Raw genomic sequence first — 20,634 nt, forward strand, 5'->3', positions numbered from 1 at the left:
ACCGTTGAAACCAAGCCCTAGGCGCTTGTTTTAAACCATAAAGTGAACGTTGCAACTTACAGACATGGTTGGGAAACTGCTGATCAATGAAACCTGAAGGTTGACGCATGAACACATCTTCAGATAAATGGCCATGCAAAAACGCATTTTGCACATCGAGTTGGCGCACAGGCCATTTCTTGGACACGGCAAGACTCAAGACAAACCAAATGGTGGTGTGCTTAACCACGGGACTGAACGTCTCATTATAATCCACCCCAGCTTTCTGGTGAAAGCCATTGGCTACTAAACGAGCTTTGTGACGCTCGATAGTACCATCAGCTCTTCTTTTAATCTTGAACACCCATTTATTGGGAAGCACATTCATGGTATGATGAAATGGAACTAAAGTCCACGTCCCACACCGTTGTAAAGCATTGAACTCCTGGACCATTGCATATCGCCATTCCTCATGCTTGACTGCCTGGCTGTAACAAGTAGGTTCAACAGACACAGAATCAACGGCAACATGCATAGCATACTTAGGGTTAGGTTTGATAACCCCTGACTTGAATCGAGTAGTCATGGAATGACCCGTAGTACTAGGTTCATCAATATGCACAGGTTGAGAATCCACTAATACTTGCTCATTGGGTTGAAGGGAGGTTCCTAAACTTCGGCTAGGTTCAACAGGGGACAGGTTTGTATTTGGCACGGTGGTGGAATCATGAAGGGAGTCTGAACATGGGACAGAGGTCGAAACTTGTGGGATAGAGGTTGTGACTTGTGGGATAGAACAAGAAACATTTGGGCTAGGATTAGGCAAAGCAGGTAGGGAAGGATTACTAGATAAGGGAAAGTTAAATAATAACGGGGGTGAAAAATTGTTACCTGGCAGGTCAACACTCTCAGACGAAGATATGAGTCCCTTAAAAGGGAAGAAGTCCTCATCGAATAGGACATGGCGAGACAAATAAACTCGTCTTGTGGACAGATCCAAGCATTTGTATCCTTGATGATTGAGTGAGTATCCAAGAAAAACACATGGTTTAGACTTTGGTTGCAATTTATGTTGATTGTATGGTGTTAACCAGGGAAAACAACGACACCCAAATACTTTTAACATGTCATACTTTGGTTGTTTTTGAAAAATTTTCTCAAATGGTGAAGTGTTTGAAAGCACACGCGTTGGCAAACGATTGATTAAGTATGTAGCAGTTAAACAAGCATCAACCCAAAATTTATGTGACATGGAAGATTTGGAAAGCATGACAATGGCAGTTTCAACAATGTGGCGATGTTTGCGTTCTGCTAAACCATTTTGTTCAGGGTGTTTAGGGCACGAAAAGCGTTGTGAAATACCATGAACATCAAGAAATTGCTGGAACACATGACTTTTATATTCACCACCTTCATCACATTGAAGAGTTTTGATTTTGCAATTAAACATATTTTCAACTGTGGCTTTAAACTTGACAAAGATTTCAAACACTTCAGATTTTTGTTTCATGGGAAAAATCCAAGAATATCTCGAATAATCATCAACAAACAAAACATAATAACGATAACCTTCATTAGAAATAATGGGAGAACACCACACATCAGAATGTAGAAGTTGTAAAGGAAATTTAGACATAGACTCGGAAATATTGAAAGGTAACCTAGTGCTTTTACCTAGAGGGCATGACTCACAAAAGGGTACATCACAGGCACCATCAATAGATACCATTTTATTTGAAACTAAAAATTGAATTATTGGTTTGGCAGGGTGACCAAGACGAGCATGCCACGTTGGGGCCGAAACCCTGACACCCACACACGCAGATACAGAATGCTTGAAATGTCCACTGCCATTTGGAAATGGGTACAACCCATTCTCACATCTCCCTCGGAAAAGCATCTTCCGTGTCTTGAGGTCCTTGACAAGAAAGAAATGGGGAAAAATGATTAGGTAACAGTCATTATCTAGGGTAAACCTATGGGCAGAGAGTATATTGGTGGAAGCATTAGGACAGTGAAGGACATTTCGTAAAACAAAGGAGCAAGCATTAGTTTCAAGTTTATTTGAACCATAGTGTGCAATCGAGATACCTGCATTATTACCTACACCTCCCACGCCTTCATTCCCATTGTATTCTTTGGGATTGATCAAGTTCTGAAGATCAGGAGTTATGTGCGCGTTGGCACCTGTGTCAAGGAGCCAAGAGCCATTCTTTTGTTTGTTCAGGGTGATAGGTGAAGACGTCATTGCTGAAAGACGGGCAGCTGGTATTCGTCCTTCGAATGCAGTGTTCATGCGATGGTAACAATCAAGGGCAGGATGTCCTGGTTTACCACAGATTTGACAAACTATTCTTTCGCCATAAGAAATAAACCTGTCTCCATTACCTTGGGTATTCTGCAAAGGATTGTTGTTGCGAGAGTTATTTCCTCTCGGAGCTGCACCACGGTTGGAGAAGTTGCCACGTCCTCCACCACGAGAACGTCTACCACTACGTCCTCGTGAAGCCACAAAGGCATTGACAGCAGTGCCTTCAACCAAAGGAACGTTGTGTTCTGCCAGTCGCCTTTCCGTAGTCAGCAGCAAGGATTCAAGAGTTGGATAAGTGATAGGAGTGTCACGTGCTTGTGCAGCACTCACAGTCATCTCGAACGCTGGCCCAAGATTATTCAACACGATCTGAACCAGTTCGTCGTCACTCACAGGTTGCCCAGCAAGGGCAAGGTTGTCAGCTAGTGCATTCATTCGATCCAGGTAATCCGCCACAGATAGATCACCTTTTTTTGTTTGCAACAACGCATTTCTCAGAAACAAAATGCGATTTTGAGATGTGGATGCATACCTTTGCTCTAGAGCTTCCCAGGTAGCTCGAGCCGTTCTTTTGCTTGCCACCACAGACAAGACAGAAGCAGTGAGAGATCCATTAATCCAACTAAGAATCATTTGATCCTGCTGCACCCAAGTTGTGTATGCAGGATTGACAGTAGCAACACCATCAACATGTTTTGCAGGACATAACACCGTGCCATCAACGTAGCCCATCAGATCCCTACTTTTCAGAATAGGGAGAATTTGTGCCAACCACAGTGGGTAGTTGGTCCTATCTAATTTGATATTGACGACAGTGGAGAATGACTGGAAGGTAGGAGTTTGGGGGTTGGATTGGACCACAGGAGCAACGGGAACATTGTTTTCAGCCATGGAAGCGATGTTGGGAAGGATGACAGGACTAGGATCTTTGTCGTTTAGACAAAAAAGGCTCTAGAAACCATGTAAATTGGATCCAATCTGTTGTATTGAATTACATTGTCTGCTGCCATTGCAGCAGAGTTTTATATACAGTTTTACTACATACGCATGCAAATAAACAAAACCAACTGGAAGTGGCATCCTTGCTGTCCACTATGCATAATCATACATCCTTAGGTGGTAAACCATTTTCCAGTCTGTAAAGCACAGTGCAAACTGTAAAGCACAGTGCACTGCATGAGGAGCATCATTAACACTTAATGCACGGGAGAAGTATCCTGAGGTGGACTTCGTCTAACAGGAGGAGGAGAAGCCAGTTCGTCCCAGAGTCGTACCAGGGTCAGCATTGCCAGTTCGTATATTGTTCACCATGAAAAATGGCGGAAAGGGATGATGGTGCTCACGGTGTAGTGAAGCAGAAAGGGAGAGAGTTAGAGGAGAGAGAAAACTGAGAGATGAGAGGGAGTTGAGGGGAAGAAAGCTTAAGCAAATCCGAGAGTGGAAGGGATGGAGGTTTTGGGTTTGGTTTTTTTTTTTTTTATAATTATTTTAAAATTTTAAATTTGGGCGGGAATTTTTTTTTTTTTTTTTAATTTTTAATTTCCACGTGGACCCCTTAATGACACGTGGCGTCTAGTCATTGTCAACATAGGCACCACGTCATCAGTTAAATGGATAATTAACGGCTAGATTAACGGATGTATGAGATTGTCCCAAAATTAACACTTTAGGTATGACTCGAGGACGAAAAAATTTTCATGTACTAAATGTTGAAAACCACGAAACTTAATGGTAGTAAACTGATATTTACCCTAATTTTTTTGAAGATTTTCTGTTGTAAAGCACCTTGTATTGATAGCTTTCTTATTTTCTGCTTGGCACAGCTTGATAACTGAAACCCAAACTCCCAGTCAATGGAGATGGACACGTGACATAAGCTAAAACCTATCTTCTAGGGGAACGGATCCCCTCATGAGCAAATCACACGGGCCATTGGATTTTGATCCAATGGCTACAATTATTATAACTTTTAGAGGAATCATTTGTTTATAACTATTAGATCAAAATTCAACTACCCGTGTGATTTGCTCAGGAAGCTCAGCCTCCTAAGCTTAGGAGGGGATCCATTCCCATCTTCCAGATGGCTATCCATAACTTTCCAACAAAATGAAAGCCTATCCAGGTCACATAATGACCAAAAGCCTACCTACATGGGCCCCTTATCTCATCATCATAATTCCATCACCTTTAAACCCATCCTGGTCCTTGTCTAATCGAGTTTCAAATTTATTTTTGACTACTTATCAATCTGTCACCACCACCACATTTTTTGGATTTGGATCCTTTCCGGATCCAAAGGATATGAGCCAACAAATCAACTGATTCAGGCTGTTTAAATTTGATCCAATGACTCCTATCCTTTGGATGGCCCGAATCATTTGATATGCGCGCTCCAATCATTTGGATCCGAAAAGGATGCAAATCCACATTTTTGGGGGGATGTTTGTTTATTTATTTTTTATGAAGTTTGTGATTCTCAAAAATATTGTTCACTGCAGTGTTAGAGAGATTTCAGCATCAACTTAATAGCCATTTGCAGTATTAGCGAAGCCAAGGTGGGGGCAATGGGATTCTTTGACCCCAATAACCTTACGCTGACAGCCCTAAATAAGAAGAAGAAGAAGAAGAAGAAGAAAAAGCTATTGCTCCATTTGTTAGCCATCACTCCATCAGTGCCTCTTCTCCCCTTGCTAAATCTTCCCACCACCGTGAATCTATCGCCTGGCAGCCTCCAGATCTTTAGACCCGCGTTTTCAACCTGCCCTGTTTAGGGCATCGAATCGACTGGCACTTCGTCGTTGTCGCGTGGGGATTTGGATTCTTTAGACTCCTCGATGGGTTCCATACAATTTGTGCGACCCTTTTATACATACCTCATTTGTGAGCTTCTATGCTAAGCTTGGTAAGTTGTGCGATGCGCATAAAGTGTTTGAGGAAATGTCTGAACCATGTGTGGTTGCGTGGAATGCGATGATTGATTGCTTTGGGAAGAATGAGGATATGGGTTCTGCTGTTTTGCTATTTGAAAGCATGCTGGAAAGGGACGTGGTTTCATGGAAAAGCGTTATAAACGGGTTTGGGAGAAATGAGTGTTTTAGCAAGGGAATTCGATATTTTTTTTTTCAGATGATGTTGAATCATGAGAATGTGATGGGTTGTTTTGTGAAGCCAAATGAAGCTAGTTATGTTAGTGTGCTTTTTTCCTATGCTAATTTGGGTGGGTGGGGATCTATTTACTGGGGGAAGCAAATACATGGGCATGGGTCCGAATCTGGTGTCATCGAAGCTCCTGCTCTCTGGCCAGACGCAGGTGTCCCAGTACTCCGATGATGATGTCACTGGCCAAGGGTAAGTTTCTGACCCCATCGTTGTAAATTTCTGGCTCCGCCATTGGTTTGCAGCGTACCACTTGAATTTGTCAACCAATCCAAATTGATCCAATCCACACGTCAACACGTTAGACATCCCAAATCAATTTGAACTCTACTGCTTTCTTGGAGATATAGGCTTCGTTTGAATGTGCTTTTAAAATGACTGAAAACGCTTTTAGAAAAAATCTTTTTGAGTTCTAAAAGCACTTGAAGTGCTTTTTGCAAGAAGCACCAGTTATGTGCTTCTTTCAAGAAGTATTTTAAGTGCTTTTCTAGGATTTACTTGCATTTTACTAAAGATTGGTTCTAAAAACATTTTCACCAAAAACGCTTTCAATCATTTTAAAAGCATGTCCAAACGAACTCATAATTTGCATCTTTTTTATTCCGTAGAAGAAAGTACCAAGATAATTCACATTAAAAGATAATAATAATTAATATGATAAAAAAACTATAATATTATCTTTTAACAACAACAAAATTATTTTAACTTTCTTCATCCAACGTCTAGAATCTTGCCAATCCATACTTTGTCCACAAAAGTGTATAGAATAAGCTTTCATTTGATTTATAAAAACAAAAAACCTTTTAGCTAAAATAGTTTATAAGATTTAAATAACTCATCACTTTGATCTTTGAAATTTGAAATCAATAGAAGTGGTCTCTGAATTTGTCAACCATAAATTATTTTGATTATTTCATGAAAAATTATATTACGACCAAAATAACAAAAATACCCTCAATTTAATAAACAATGAGCCAAATGATTTAATAGAAATTGAGCGTATTTTTATCATTTAACTTTATTTAATGGAAATTTGTCATGAATGATCAAAGTGATTGATAGTAGACAAACTCAATGACTACTTATATTAATTTTAAATTTCAAATATCAAAATGATGAGTTGTATAAATATCAAGAACTATTTTGGCTAAAAAGTCAAAACCAAATCTTCATCCAGAAATAAGATGGTAAAGTTGCAACTTGTACGGAATCCGAAATTGTGTGTTTATAACTTGTATAAAGAAAAAAATTTGATATACCACATATGGACAATCATTAATATAATAATTTTTTAAAAAGGAGATTAATTTAGTCAAATTAATAAAGAAAACTCATGACCCAATTCAAAAAGTCAGCGACAATTCAATAAGTCAGCGACTACTAATTTAGCTAGTTTTTCTTTTAGTTGTTACCATAGTCCGAAGCTAGTGACGACGATATGATCAGCACGTGGGTCCACTGTCTTCACGTTTCTCACCTACTTAGATGAGGCGGGCACACCACACAAATCGTCCCTTAGCACATGCAAAACCCTGCAAAACCAGAGAGAGAGAGAGAGAGAGAGAGAGAGAGAGAAATGGTGAAGAACATAAGTGAGATGGGAGTGGAGGACTTTGTTCAGGCAGGGCTAGACGTTGAAGAGGCCAAGGATTTCGGAACAGTCCTAAAAAATACAATCTCCCGCACGAACACAACGGACCCAAAAGAGATATGGCGGCAGATAGTGGCTGAGAGATTGCTGAAACCATCACACCCTCATGAGCTGCACCAGTTGATCTACTACTCAGTCTATGCCAATTGGGATGCCTCCACCAAAGGCCCTCCTCTCTACTGGTTCCCTTCTCTGTAACTCACTTTTCTCCACTCTCCCACTTTTCTTTTGCCTTTTCTTTCTCTGTTTCATTGTTTAATGGAAGGTACGTGGTCTGCTTACCTGCCAATCACAATGCGACGTGCGTGCAGAAAATTTTCGTTTTTGTGTTTTCCGTGTAGAGTCCCGCGTTCTTTTTAACTTGGCATGTGAGGAATGAAATCTGAAATCTATAAAATTAAAGAGATTGTTATTGGCATTCTTAAATTTAATTAAAAAGAAAAATAGGTTGTGTAGAATGAGATTTTTAAGATTTTTGAAATGTTAATAACAGTTTCTAAAATTAAATCCACGTATTAATATCGAGGATATAAGAGGTAACTTTTGATTAATTCAAATATTTGACGCTTCTATGTATATCATTAATGTGTGGATCTTGGAGAAATAATTCTGCAGACATGGAATGTCTTCTTGCTTCTACTTTTTAATTTTGTTTCTATATCCTAACTGAACCCTGTTCTTCTCTATTTTCAGATACCAGTCTCGACAAACAAACTTGGGGCGATTGATGGAAAAGCACGGTCCAGAGCTTTTAGGAACATCATATAAGGATCCCATAACAAGTTATACACTCTTCCAGGAATTCTCTGTTCAGAATCCCGAGGTAACTACTCATTCGTATCCTTGAGTTCTGGCAGCCTTGTTGCATGTTTTTTATTGAACGAGCTGTGCTGTTATTGTTCTAGGCTTACTGGTCACTTGTTCTAAAAGAGCTCTCGGTTTCATTTCGAAAAGTCCCAAAGTGTATTTTGGATAGGACTGACAAATCAAAACGCGGTGGATCTTGGCTTCCACATTCAGTTTTGAATATTGCTGAATGTTGTTTGCTACCCACCAGAATCCCAAGAAAAGACGATGATGGTTTGGCTGTTGTATGGAGGGATGAAGGTTGCGACGATGATTCTTTTGTTAATCGTATGACATTAAAGGAGCTTCGGGAACAAGTAATGTATGCTCCTATTTGATTTCCTCAGCACGGTGGCATATGCTTCAGATCAGTGCAATTTCTGCTTTCACAATTGTTTAAGCCTTTTGATTTCATCTTTTCTCAACTTTTCCATCATTCTGCTTGTAATGTTGCCGGAGCTTTATTCCCTTTGCATACACAATGTCTTTGGTTTTCCTCCTTTTTTGATGTTGTCCACGACATAATTGACAGGTTGGTGGCTAATGCACTGGATGCAACCTTTTCAAAGGGTGATGCAATTGCTATCGACATGCCAATGAATGTCAATGCGGTTATCATATATTTAGCAATTGTACTAGCAGGATTTGTTGTTGTATCAATAGCAGACAGTTTTGCCGCAAATGAAATTGCAACTCGTCTACGCGTGTCTAAAGCAAAGGCCATCTTTACCCAGGTGAGTTTCCGTGACTGGTGGCTAAATGCACTGGATTGCACTGATTATTCTCTGCTAGGAATTTTTTACTTGCTAAAGTATCCTGATGAATTCTCATGTCAGCTATTTTCAATCGGATATCTGCCTGATTAAATTTTGAATAATCCACTTACTTGACTAAAAAGCCTTGAAAGTGCTGAAAATTCAGGATACAGAATTTCATACCAAGAGTGTGTTTTCAAACTATAATTTTCAATTCTCTCTGGATTTCATATTTTGCAGTGTGTATTTATGGCTCTTTTTCTAGCAAATGATTTCTACTTTCACTTTGTATTCAGGATTTCATACTAAGAGGAGGCCCAAAGTTTCCTCTCTACAGGTAGATGCTGCTTCCTTATAAATAATGCTAGATGCTAACATCTCTCTGCTCTTTCAGAGGTTGAAATGTCGAAGTGTTAATTATACATATAAATGCTAGTTTAACTGTTGCATCTGTGAAATGTTGTATGTTCATGTTCGTGGATATGATTTTTCTTTCCATGCAGTCGAGTTGCTGAGGCCGCTCCACATTTAGCTATTGTACTTCCAGCAATTGGGAGCAATGTAGGCATTCAGTTAAGAGAACAGGATCTATCCTGGCATGATTTTCTTTCTCGTGTCGATCACCTTCCAAGGTAATTAGTATACCAGCGATATTGATCTGGCCAATTAGACTTTGTTATGCAATGCGAGACTTATCTTGTTTCTCAATCAATGTACTTTCAAACCAATTTTATATCCATGTAACGCTATTATCTTCTTTGCAGAAAGAACTACTACTCTCCAGTCTATCAGCCAGTCGACTCCGTGACTAATATTCTCTTTTCATCTGGAACCACAGGTAAAGAAATTGCTTCAAAGAAAACTTTTATGGTTAGCTCTACTTTGTAACACATTTTCATCTTTTGATCTTCAGTTCATATTTTGGTGTTTATCAGGAGATCCGAAAGCTATTCCATGGACACAACTGTCACCAATTAGAGGTGCTGGTGATTCATGGGCTCACATGGATAATCAAGTTGGGGATGTCTTCTGCTGGCCAACAAATTTGGGATGGGTTTTGGGTCCAATCTTACTCTACTCGTGCTTTCTAACTGGTACAACTCTTGCTCTGTATCATGGATCTCCTCTCGGTCGTGGCTTCGGAAAATTTGTTCAGGTGAAACTTACATACTTTTGCTCAAAGTTCATATAAAAAGTGCAAAAACTTAATGTATTATAACTAGTAACTACGTATGAGTACCATCCTACCGAATGCCTCCCTTCGTCTATTGTATCTGTTCAGGATGCCGGAGTCACTATATTGGGCACAGTTCCTAGCTTAGTAAAAACTTGGAAGAGTACACGGTGTATGAAAGGCCTAGACTGGACAAAGATAAGGTAATATTTCTATTTAAACTTCAGAACGATTTATTAACATGAGACCGAGAATATGGACTTAAACATCGGTTTCTCCAGATCATTTTGTTCTGCTGGTGAAGCGTCTAGCGTTGATGATGACCTTTGGCTCACTTCCCGTGCTTACTACAGACCCATCCTTGAAAATTGTGGGGGCACAGAGCTTGCTTCGTCCTACATCATGGGAAGTCTGCTGCAGCCACAAGCTTTTGGAGCATTTAGCACAAAGTCGATGACAGTAGGCTTTGTCATCTTTGATGAACATGGAATTCCTTATGTAAGTACATGACTGGCTTGTTTTCTAATTGTGGTTCAATTCCTGTAACCTACCCGTCACTCGTTTACATCATGCTAGTCCCGGGGATATGTTTTTCTTGAATGACGGGTGACAGGCGGGAAAAAATAATGAGAACAAACATCAAGGAATAAAGTCCACTCATTTATATTATTAGACTATATTGTATGTCAATATCTTTGATCTCCTTGATCATACAGCCAGAGGAGCAAGCTTGTGTCGGGCAAGTGGGTTTGTTCCCGCTTTTAATGGGAGCGACTGACAAGCTGCTAAATGCTGATCATGAAAAAGTTTACTTCAAGGGAATGCCGATTTGCAACGGAACGGTAAGATTAGAACTGCATTTCTTACAATATTTGAACCTCTTCATATGCTTAAATGTGAACTTATTGATGTTTGGCAATGCCATTGATCTGTGATGAAAGTAAGAATCTTTTCTATTACTTGACATATGATTGGCAGCAACTTAGGAGACATGGAGACATACTTAAAAGAACTATTGGAGGCTATTTAATTGTTCAAGGCAGGTCCGATGATACCATGAACCTCGGCGGCATCAAGGTACAGTATTCACCTGCACCCTTTATTTGATGAGCAAGTGCTTTGGCTGCCTGATCATCTGTTTACCTTTAAACTAATATGCTCGGACTTGTTTTCGAAACATTAATGAGCATTGATCTTTCTTGAATTTCAGACAAGTTCTGTTGAAATTGAGCGCGTCTGTGACCAGGCTGATGAAAGCATCTTGGAGACAGCTGCAGTCACCGTTGCACCCATCAGTGGCGGTCCTGAACAGTTGGTTATATATGTCGTATTAAAGAAGGGATACGACTCCAAACCAGATGAGCTAAAGAAGAAATTCTCAAAAGCCATTCAAGGCAACCTTAACCCTCTATTTAAGGTTTGTCTTCTAATAATTTTCAAAACAAAAACATGTCCCGTCAGATCGCTTGTGTTTCATCGTTGCTGCTTCAGAAACCAAAGCATGGTCATGGCATTTTAGCTGTTTTTTTTTGTCTCTGAAGGTTCTGAAGTTTTCAAACATTTTAATGGATTGTACAGGTGAGCTTGGTCAAGATTGTAGCAGAGTTTCCTCGAACAGCCTCCAACAAGTTACTAAGAAGAGTTTTGAGGGACCAAATGAAGCATGAGCTCTCTGTTCGGAGCAGAATGTAGCAGCGTGCAGCAGACTCACGTGTCAGTTTAATAACAGCTATGATACGGTAATTTCGTTATGAAAGCAGAGAGTATTCTTGGTCAGTCATTCCATGTAGTGGCTTATGGTTTCAATTTTAGTGTATTTAATTTTGTTTATTTGGTGTTACATATCTCATTTGCTATTGAGCTTGGCCTTAATGGTCATTACTGATCACATTTCTTACTACCTGAGAACATTTTCGTACGTAGTGCATGATGTTTATATTTTGGCAAACTCAATCGTTCTCTTCCCATCATGGGGCTTGGCAAAGAAATGCTAGACATAATCAGAATACAGAACTTGCTTATACACTGGTTTCTCCCCACTCACAAGCGCTTCCAGCAGCGGAGAGAATATTTCCATAGGCCTTGGTGGGACAAATATGGGAACTGAAACCCTATTGTTGCTTGCATTGGCAGCCACTCGATGCTCACTGCTCTTGTACCGTCCATTTCTCATTATTTGCAGTGCATCACCAATGTGGCTAAAAGTAAATTAACAAAACTAGTGGCAAGTGGTGTTATATATATACATAAGTACCTGAGTGGTGGGGGGTAAGCTAACATCGTTTGCCCTTTGATAATCCTACCTTTTCAGTTCAATAGTTTTCTCTCTGGACCGATGAAGTCCCACATACATTCATTGTTTATATAGCAGTCGACGAGAGCTGAGGTCTAGAGGTCCCTGTCCCGGCAGGAACTGCGAGACCAGGAGGTGTTGAAAGTCCATTTCCGTTAACCAGAGCACCATTTGATGATCCTGTCTTTACAGGTTTACTCTGCTTGCTTGCTGCATCAATAAAACCGATATATCAGTTAGTCCTATCACATTTTCTTGACTTAGCATATAGTTGTGTATTGATAAGGCAAACTGAAGATAGAAAAAGTGAGAAAAGTAAATTACAATTCCACCCAGTGAAATCTATAGCACAACAACCAGCCTCCTTATATAGTAACATAATGTACGTACCGGCATTCAAGCAAGCACAGCATACCTGAAGAATACAGTTACAGTGAAAGATGAGAAAGTTATGCCGCAAACGAGACGAGTATGAGAAAACCATCATCCGGGGTTTACCTCTTCTCATGCAGAAGAATCACACATATCCACCCCAAGTAGTTCACAGTATCAGGCAACAAAGAAGTCAATCCCCTCCCATTCTCCTGTAATTTCATCGGAATTAGACTCTCAAACTTGAATTTAAGTAGGAATATTGCCGAGTACTCCAATTTAATAATAAATAATAAATAAGTACCTGGCTTTTGCCTTGAGAGTTGAGAGTTGGAGAGTGAAATGAAAGCTCATTGGATGATGACTAAGTCATCTATCTCTACGCGAGGAATGCGAGCTATGTTTCTCCTCTCTTTTCCCTTCTTGTTCCGATACCTCTTCTTCAGGTTCCGACAACTCAGAGAGATTTTTCAGTGTGATTGGTACACATGGTGGTATACCACGTGTCATTATACAAATGGTAAGATATGTGTGCTAAAAAGTTAATAACTTATAAAATAAAATTTTTCACCACTTCTATTAAAACACGTGATGTATTCCCGTCACAACTAAAAATTTCTCCAACTGTCGATAAGAAAGAGATGCCGGCAAACCCTCTTTTGGAAGGAATTTGAGACTATCGCAACTTGCAATTTGTAGCTGTTGAAGAGAGGTGAGGTGCTCAAGTCCCTTCCCGTCCAAAGATTTCAGACTCCGCATATAAGAGATTTCTAGTGTGTGGAGAGTGGCAGGGAGCAGCTGTTCATTGAGCAATGTCTCCAGCAGATCTTTGTCTCCTACGATCCGGATTCGTCGAAGAGAGACAAGTCCTTGCAATCCCCACTCCACTGATGGCCTCAGTTTCTCACAAAAATCGATCCAAAATGTTTGTAGGTTGGGAGCCCTTGTGCAAATGACACCACATTCGGAACATATTGTATCCGCAAATATTCAAGGGCGGTGAGGGTGTGCATTCGGTCGGGCAACAACTTCAAATTCTCGCATGCAGAGACGTCAGAGGAAGTAGGTTGGGAGTGGGCAATCCCACGTCGGGCAAAGAGATCAGATTTGGATATCTCTGAATATCCAGGGAGTTGAGATGGCTGAGATGAGTGGGCAAGTTTCTTCAAGGAAGGAAGATGAGTGGGCAAGTTTCCTCTCAGCTTCTGACAATTTACTAAAATCGGCTCCTTAAGACGAGGAAAGTCTGGACTTTCACCTCCACTTGGACTAGGCTGCCATACCTTCTACTTTGGCATACCACTAAACTCTAGCTTCTCTAAAGATTGAAATGGTTGATTTCCCCCGTACAACTCAACACCAACACTCGTAACAAATATCATCCTTTCTACGTAGAGCTCTTTGAGAGCAGGTAGCTAACCAACTGGTGGCAGAGAACGACAATCAATACAATCAATGAGACGCATCACTTGTAAGTTGGAGAAGGACGAGTCTCCCACCCAATTCGGGAAAATGGTTCCACATAAAACTTGTTGGTTAGTTTCACCAAATTTACCGAAGGTTGTAGACTTTCAAGTACGTCTCTCTTTCACAAAATCATTGGAAACTTCATGATCCCATGCCAACTCTACCTCATTGAGATCTTTCTTATCCTTCAGCAAGACATCAACAACACTGACTACATTTTGCAGACTCACGATAGAAATTTTTCCTCGAAGGTGCGATAACTCCCTTTGTTCTCTTATATTTGACCCAGTAGATTTCCCCAACACAGAAGCAGTGAGCGTTCTCAAACTTCTTAATTTACCCATTTTCGCAGGCATCTCATTTATGCTAGTTCCACTAATATCAAGATGACGCAAATGAATCAATTTCCTCATGTTTGCAGGCAATTCAACAAATGAGTCACAATTTAATAACAATAGAGTTTGTAAATTGTAGAGTGTAAAATTTGTATTTGGCAACCTTTTAATTGTCGTCTAAGAGAGATCGATATAGCGCAAGTGTATGTGGTTACTAATGGAATTAGGTAATTGATTGATATTTTAATGTCTTGACAATGAAAGTGTCTGTAAATATTTTTGTGTTGGCAATTAGGGGTGGGCACGGGCCGGGCCAAGCCGAGTCCATTTTTGGAGGGATCAGACCAGACCTGTGTGAATAGGAAATGGGCCGGGTCAGGTTGGGGATAGCAGTTTGTAATATAGGAACCAGACCTAATCCGGCCCGGTTAAAACGGGCTGGTTCGGTCTGGGTCCACGGGTCCTTGGTTTTTTTTTTCTTTTTTGGTTGCATATATTAAAAAAAAAAAAACGTAACATTTGTAGTTTTGCACAGATTCAACATTTGCACAGTTTTGCACAGATTCAATTGCACAGATTTAATTCAACATTTGCACACGTTTTGCACATATCACATCCAATCACCAATCCAGTGCAGATTCAGCTCAAACACAAAACTGGAAGCATAAAGGACCTCGTCTTATCCCAACCGTCGACCGCGTCAAATGGTCCGAACTCGCTGTCCCCCACACAGACTCGTTCATCCCAACCGTCAACCGCGTCATCCCCACACAGACTCGGTTCTCCTCGTCCCCTTCCTCAAATCCATCCTCAAATCGCTCCAGGACTTCATCTCGGTCAAGCCCGACCTGACTCAGACCCGCTTTCAGAATTCGCCCTCCCAATTCCTCCGCGTCGGAAACCTCTCGATCGAGCTCCTGTCAGGAAACTTCTCGATCGAGCTCCTGTCAGGCGATCTCCGGTTAGAGAAGGAGCGAAAATCGGCAAAGGTGCATTATCGGAGATAGAGTAGTCCGGAGAGAGATAGTGTGTGTGTGTGTGTGGGAGAGAGAGAGAGAGATCGAGATGGAGGAGATTGAGGTTTGAGATCGAGAGGGAAAAGATCGAGATTAAGGTATGAAAGTGAGAATAAGAGAGAGAGGGTGAGAAGAGAGTTGAGCGGCGACTCGGGATAGAGAGGGTGAGGGCTTGAGTGTGAATTGGGCCTGAGAGTGAGAACAAGAGAGAGTGTGTAAATGGGTAATAATAAAAGGCAGAGTACAAATGCAATGAACGGTTCGGGGCGGGGGCTCGTTGTTTCTAATTTTTGGAACTGGCCTGCCTCATTATTTATAAGAAACCGGCCCGGCCCACCCCGTTTTGTATTTTTAATTTTTGGACTCATCCCGTACCCACCCCGAACCACAAGGAACCGGCCCGCCCCGCAAATCCAGGAATCGTTTGCCCACCCCTACTGGCAACAAATCATCCAGAACTTTATTGCTTAAATATCCTTCATACCAACTATACTATGGTGGTAAAGACAATGGAAAGAAGGTACGCAAACACTTAACTCCTTTTAATGGCTCAAATTTTGGAGAGGTATCATCGTCTCTCACCTATGACAAGTGGCAAACTCTTTTAGGAACTTCATGAGAATTTTCCTCATCCAACTTAAAATAAAACTCTCCAGACACAAACATAGCCAAGTCATTGATGAGATCATGCATAGTGAAGCTTGGTTGATCAAATCTTGGCTTTTGAAATAGTGATTCATCAAAGTATCATTCACAAACCTCTTCCATTGTTTTCCTGCTCTCTGATTATGGAATTAAACCTTCAGCCACCCATAGTGGAATTACATTTTCCTTTTCAAATTCATAGTCCTTTGTAAAAGTTGAGCAATAAGCAAAGCATTGTTTCAAGTAAATTGGAAGATGATGGTAACTCAATCTTAGAGAAGGAAGAACACTATTAGCGTGTGGTGATCCCAAAGATTGCTACTCAATATGTGATTCCATTCCTTGTAGTCTAGGTTGCAACTTAAGAGACCCTTGAGTGTTTTTGCAGCTTAAGGAAAACCGTTGCATTTACTTGCAATTGTCTTACCAACTTCTTCCAAGTCTAGATGTGCACTGGGGTTTTCATTTCTAAATGCATGTTTTGCCAGTAACAACCAGCAGTCCTTGTCTGACAATTCTTCTATGTCGTGAATAGGAATAGTATTGTACACGATGGATGCTACATGTCTACTCCTTGTTGTTACAATGACATTACTTTCATTTGCTCCATACGTGAAAAGAGTTTGTAGCCGATCCCAATCACCATAGTTTTCATTCCAAAGGTCATCCAGGACAAGTAAATTCTATTTCCCCTCAATTGATCCCTTAGTTGAAGTTCAAGGGAATTCATCTCCAAAATATCACAAGGTTTTTAGTGATTTCCCCTATAAAGGGCCTTAATCACCATCAAAGCCTCATATTCGGAAACATAAGCCCAAGCATTTGTATCAAAATGCTCCTTAACTTGTTCATCATTGGTTCATTGTAAAGGAGTTGAGCAAGAGTTGTCTTACCAACCCCGCCCATTCGGACTATAGGGACCACAGAGAAATTACTGCTACTTTTATTTTATGGTCACGTAGCAGCAGTATTGTTTTTAACTTTTCTTTATCCTTATCCCTCCCATAGGTACATAATCCGTCCTCAACAACAGAAGTTGCGGGAGTTGTTTGTGAAACCTTGCCCCCAACACCTGCTCTAAGATCGAGGGTATTTTTTTTTGTTTTGCAAGGTGTTCCAACTTGTTGAATAAATCTTCTAATCTATCATTCGAGCCTTTATAATTAAAAGGATTAAGAGATGTAGAAAGGATGTTCCACACCTGGGTTTTCTTAGTATGATCTTTCGCCTTGCAACGCAAAGCTTCAGTATCGATCTCATCCACCAAGTCCTCGGCATCGAACACAGCATGTTTGTGCTGGCCAAGCCACATCCCGACGGCAGGGTTGACAATCTGCTTCTCCTCTGCATCGTTAAGCACTGCATGGAGAGAGTCATCAACGTCACCTTCAGTCTGTCATGAGTGAATGATTGAGTCTTCTTGCCCGGAAGAAGTCCATGAACTCTCCGGAGACAATCTTGTCGCACAGCACCTGGATTGATCTGGATAGCAAAGCCTCTCCGACCAAAGCCATTTTCCCTTCTTGGCAAAAGGCTTTGATGGAGTATTTGAAAGTTGAAAAACTGAAAATTATTGTGCAATTCAAGTGAAGAAGTAGCAAAGCGTGAAGGGTTATATATCTTAATTTTACATGGTGATCATCCGTAGTGAGACGACTTGGAAATTTTTTTCATTACTATTGGAATACGAGTGGTACACCACGTGTTTTTATATAAATATTAAAATTTTTTATTTTTTAAATTATTAAAACTTTTAAACATATATTTTACTATTTTGTATAGTATGATATATAATGCACTATCCTTTATTCTGATCACATTGAAAATTCTCTCGTTGACTTGATATTGTTTTGGTTAGTCATGCGAGTTGAAATTTCAGAAAAGTAGAGGGTGTGGAACATGCGTCGGTAGGTGGGATGACATTTTTTCATTTTCTTTCTTTCTTTTCCTTTTTTCTACGGGAAAAATAATAAATTAACATGGACCCACTTCCTACTGCTACGCTGGGTCAAGGGTGGCTATCTTTACCATTGAGTCGCAGCTGCTTTTGGCCGTCGGCTTCTTTCACTACCCCAAAAAAAAAGATTTTTTTTTTTTATTATTGAGAATTATTATTACTATTTCAAAAATCTTATTTTACATTCTAAATTTTCTATATTAGGAAAGAAAAAATACAATTATAAAAATTGTAGAATGAGATTTTTGGAATGCCGATAACACTTCCCTTTTTATTTTATGTTTTATGAATTTTGGCAAGAATTTTATTAGTTTTATTTCCTAGGTTGAGTCTAATATGTTGATTTTGTTCTTGTGTGTGGATTTTTGGCTCTGTAATTGATAGTCTTTTGGTACGGTTTAGTGATGAATTTGTGGTTTCCCAGCTCAATTTTCTCTTTAGAGAATTGGGTTTGTTTCTGGGTTAAGCTTGATTTGTTAGTGTTTTGCTTCAGTGTGGAGTTTTGGGTTTAAAAGTGGTGGTCTTTTGGTATGGTGTAGACTGTAGTGATCAATTTCTGGTTTCCCATCTCAGTATTCGTTTTTTAGATAACTGAACACATCCTACAGTTGCATCTCTTGGTTTGTTTCTTTTGTTGTTCTGTCCTGGGTGTCATGTTTTTCAGACTTACTGCAGACTGTAGGTTTTAGTTAGAATCAAATCTGTAGCTGTGTTTTGGAAGATGAGTGTGTGGGAACCCATCAGAATTCTTTTTCATGATTTTCGGATGGTATTACATTACTGATTTTGTTTATGTCTCGAGCGGAGGTGAATAAACTATTAACTGTATATGATTTTCCAATGGCTTTCGGTTTATTTATATTTGTTATTTTAGCAGCTAATATCTATGTTGATAACTGAGTAATAAGGAAAGAAAGAACCATAATGATTGACGTTGGGGCAGTCTTGGAGACCATTTTTATTGATTTTAAATCTCATAGATCAAAATAAAGAGTTGCGTTAATCTCATATGAATGATTTTGGCTAAAAAGCCAAGAAAAATTGAAAAATGGTATACATGTCTTGTGTAAAACACGATGTAAGAACGTAGCAATGCTCATTTTGTTTAACAAGGTATGAGTTGAGTTTGGTATAAGATGGCAAAATATTCCTAAACATCATATTCCTGTGGCTAGTACCCTTTAGAAGCATTGGTGTAACATCCCACATTGCTTAGGGGAGTGATCCTTATATGTATATTCTCATCCCTCCCTAGCACGAGGCCTTTTGGGAGCTCACTGGCTTCGGGTTCCGTAGGAACTCCGAAGTTAACCGAGAAGGGGGCTAGAGCAATCCCATGATGGGTGACCCACTGGGAAGTTGCTCGTGAGTTCCCAAAAACAAAACCGTGAGGGCGTGGTCGGGGCCCAAAACGGACAATATCGTGCTACGGTGGTGGAGCGGGCCCGGGAAGTGGTCCCGTCCGGGCTGGGATGTGACAATTTGGTATCAGAGCCTAACCTTGGTCGTAGTGTGCCGACGAGGACGTCGGGCCCCTAAGATGGGTGAATTGTAACATCCCACATCGCCCAGGGGAGTGATCCTTATATGTATATTCTCATCCCTACCTAGCACGAGGCCTTTTAGGAGCTCACTGGTTTCGGATTCCGTAGGAACTCCGAAGTTAAGCGAGAAGGGGGCTAGAGCAATCCCATGATGGGTGAGCCACTGGGAAGTTGCTCGTGAGTTCCCAAAAACAAAACCGTGAGGGCGTGGTCGGGGCCCAAAGTGGACAATATCGTGCTACGGTGGTGGAGCAGGCTCGGGAAGTGGTCCCGCCCGGGCCGGGATATGACAATTGGTATTTGTGTGCCTTTTTGTACTGACTGAATTCATATTTGAGCAGACAATCTGCTTGTCCTCAGCATTTCCCGTTTGTACTTGGAAGATAAACACGATGAGCTTGCTTCTGGGTGGACGTTGCGGTTTGCTAAGTGATTTTACAAAGGATCTTCTTACATCGTTGCAAATAGTCAGGAAGGATGTTGTGTTATGAAATATGAACCGAATACTACGAGCTAGCGTGTTATGTTCCTGAAGGGATGATACCGAGTAAATTTACCAGCAGAATTTTCTGTCGATTCATCGTTGAGTAGGGTTTAGGGTATGCTGATCTCCAAAGTTAGATGGTACATGCTGCCTGGATTTTTGAGTTTCTTGTAAGACCATAATCGTAGGTTTGACCTTTCAAACATATCAGGAAATGGTGCTGGTTTGGACAAATCCATGCACTTCCCCTCTCCATCTGGCTCTCCCTCCCCGATCCCGTGACCCCTCTCTCTCTCGAGATGAAAGAAGAAAGAGAGACTTATGAAGTAAAAGGGAAAATAAAACATAAATTAAGGGAAATGCTAAAGATACTAAATTTCTAGATCATATTCTGTAAATCACATAATATGGTGATTGATGACTAAATTTTTTTTTAATTATTAAAAAAATAAGTTCAACAATGGACTGTCACATGTGATCTACAAGTGATGTTCTAAAAATTTAGTTTTTGCATTTTCTTAAAATAAAATGGGTTAATCTCAGTTTATTACCTTAAAGTTTCATAGTTTTCAATATTTGGTATATGACGTTTTTTCATTTCAGAGTCACACCTCAAGTCTTAGTTTTGGGATAGTCTCATAAATTCGTT

General features: G+C 40.2%; 1 protein-coding gene and 1 pseudogene across 1 annotated transcript; one reads left to right on the plus strand and one right to left on the minus strand.

Annotated features, from left to right (window-relative positions):
• The first annotated feature begins 6,977 nt into the window (after positions 1-6,977).
• LOC137715276 (probable CoA ligase CCL12) lies at positions 6,978-11,794 on the plus strand. The gene is made up of 14 exons (XM_068454541.1): positions 6,978-7,291; positions 7,791-7,920; positions 8,003-8,265; positions 8,476-8,677; positions 8,995-9,035; positions 9,202-9,330; positions 9,463-9,536; positions 9,634-9,854; positions 9,981-10,075; positions 10,154-10,370; positions 10,589-10,714; positions 10,851-10,949; positions 11,083-11,289; positions 11,451-11,794. Exons 1-14 carry the CDS (start codon positions 7,023-7,025, stop codon positions 11,562-11,564), a joined length of 2,187 nt encoding a protein of 728 aa, XP_068310642.1. The 5' UTR covers positions 6,978-7,022; the 3' UTR covers positions 11,565-11,794.
• A 964-nt stretch (positions 11,795-12,758) lies between these two features.
• Positions 12,759-17,514, minus strand: LOC137714099 (putative disease resistance RPP13-like protein 1; annotated as a pseudogene).
• Positions 17,515-20,634: the final 3,120 nt, after the last annotated feature.

This window comes from Pyrus communis, chromosome 14 (genome assembly GCF_963583255.1).
Source record: "Pyrus communis chromosome 14, drPyrComm1.1, whole genome shotgun sequence".
NCBI classification, from domain to species: Eukaryota; Viridiplantae; Streptophyta; class Magnoliopsida; order Rosales; family Rosaceae; genus Pyrus; species Pyrus communis.

Excerpts from the sequence above, each read along its gene's own strand:
- LOC137715276 (XM_068454541.1), top strand. The coding sequence starts at position 7,023 with ATGGTGAAGAACATAAGTGAGATGGGAGTGGAGGACTTTGTTCAGGCA. Across the intron at positions 10,076-10,153 it reads CTAGACTGGACAAAGATAAG|ATCATTTTGTTCTGCTGGTG; the intron begins GTAATATTTCTA and ends CGGTTTCTCCAG. Across the intron at positions 10,950-11,082 it reads TGAACCTCGGCGGCATCAAG|ACAAGTTCTGTTGAAATTGA; the intron begins GTACAGTATTCA and ends CTTGAATTTCAG.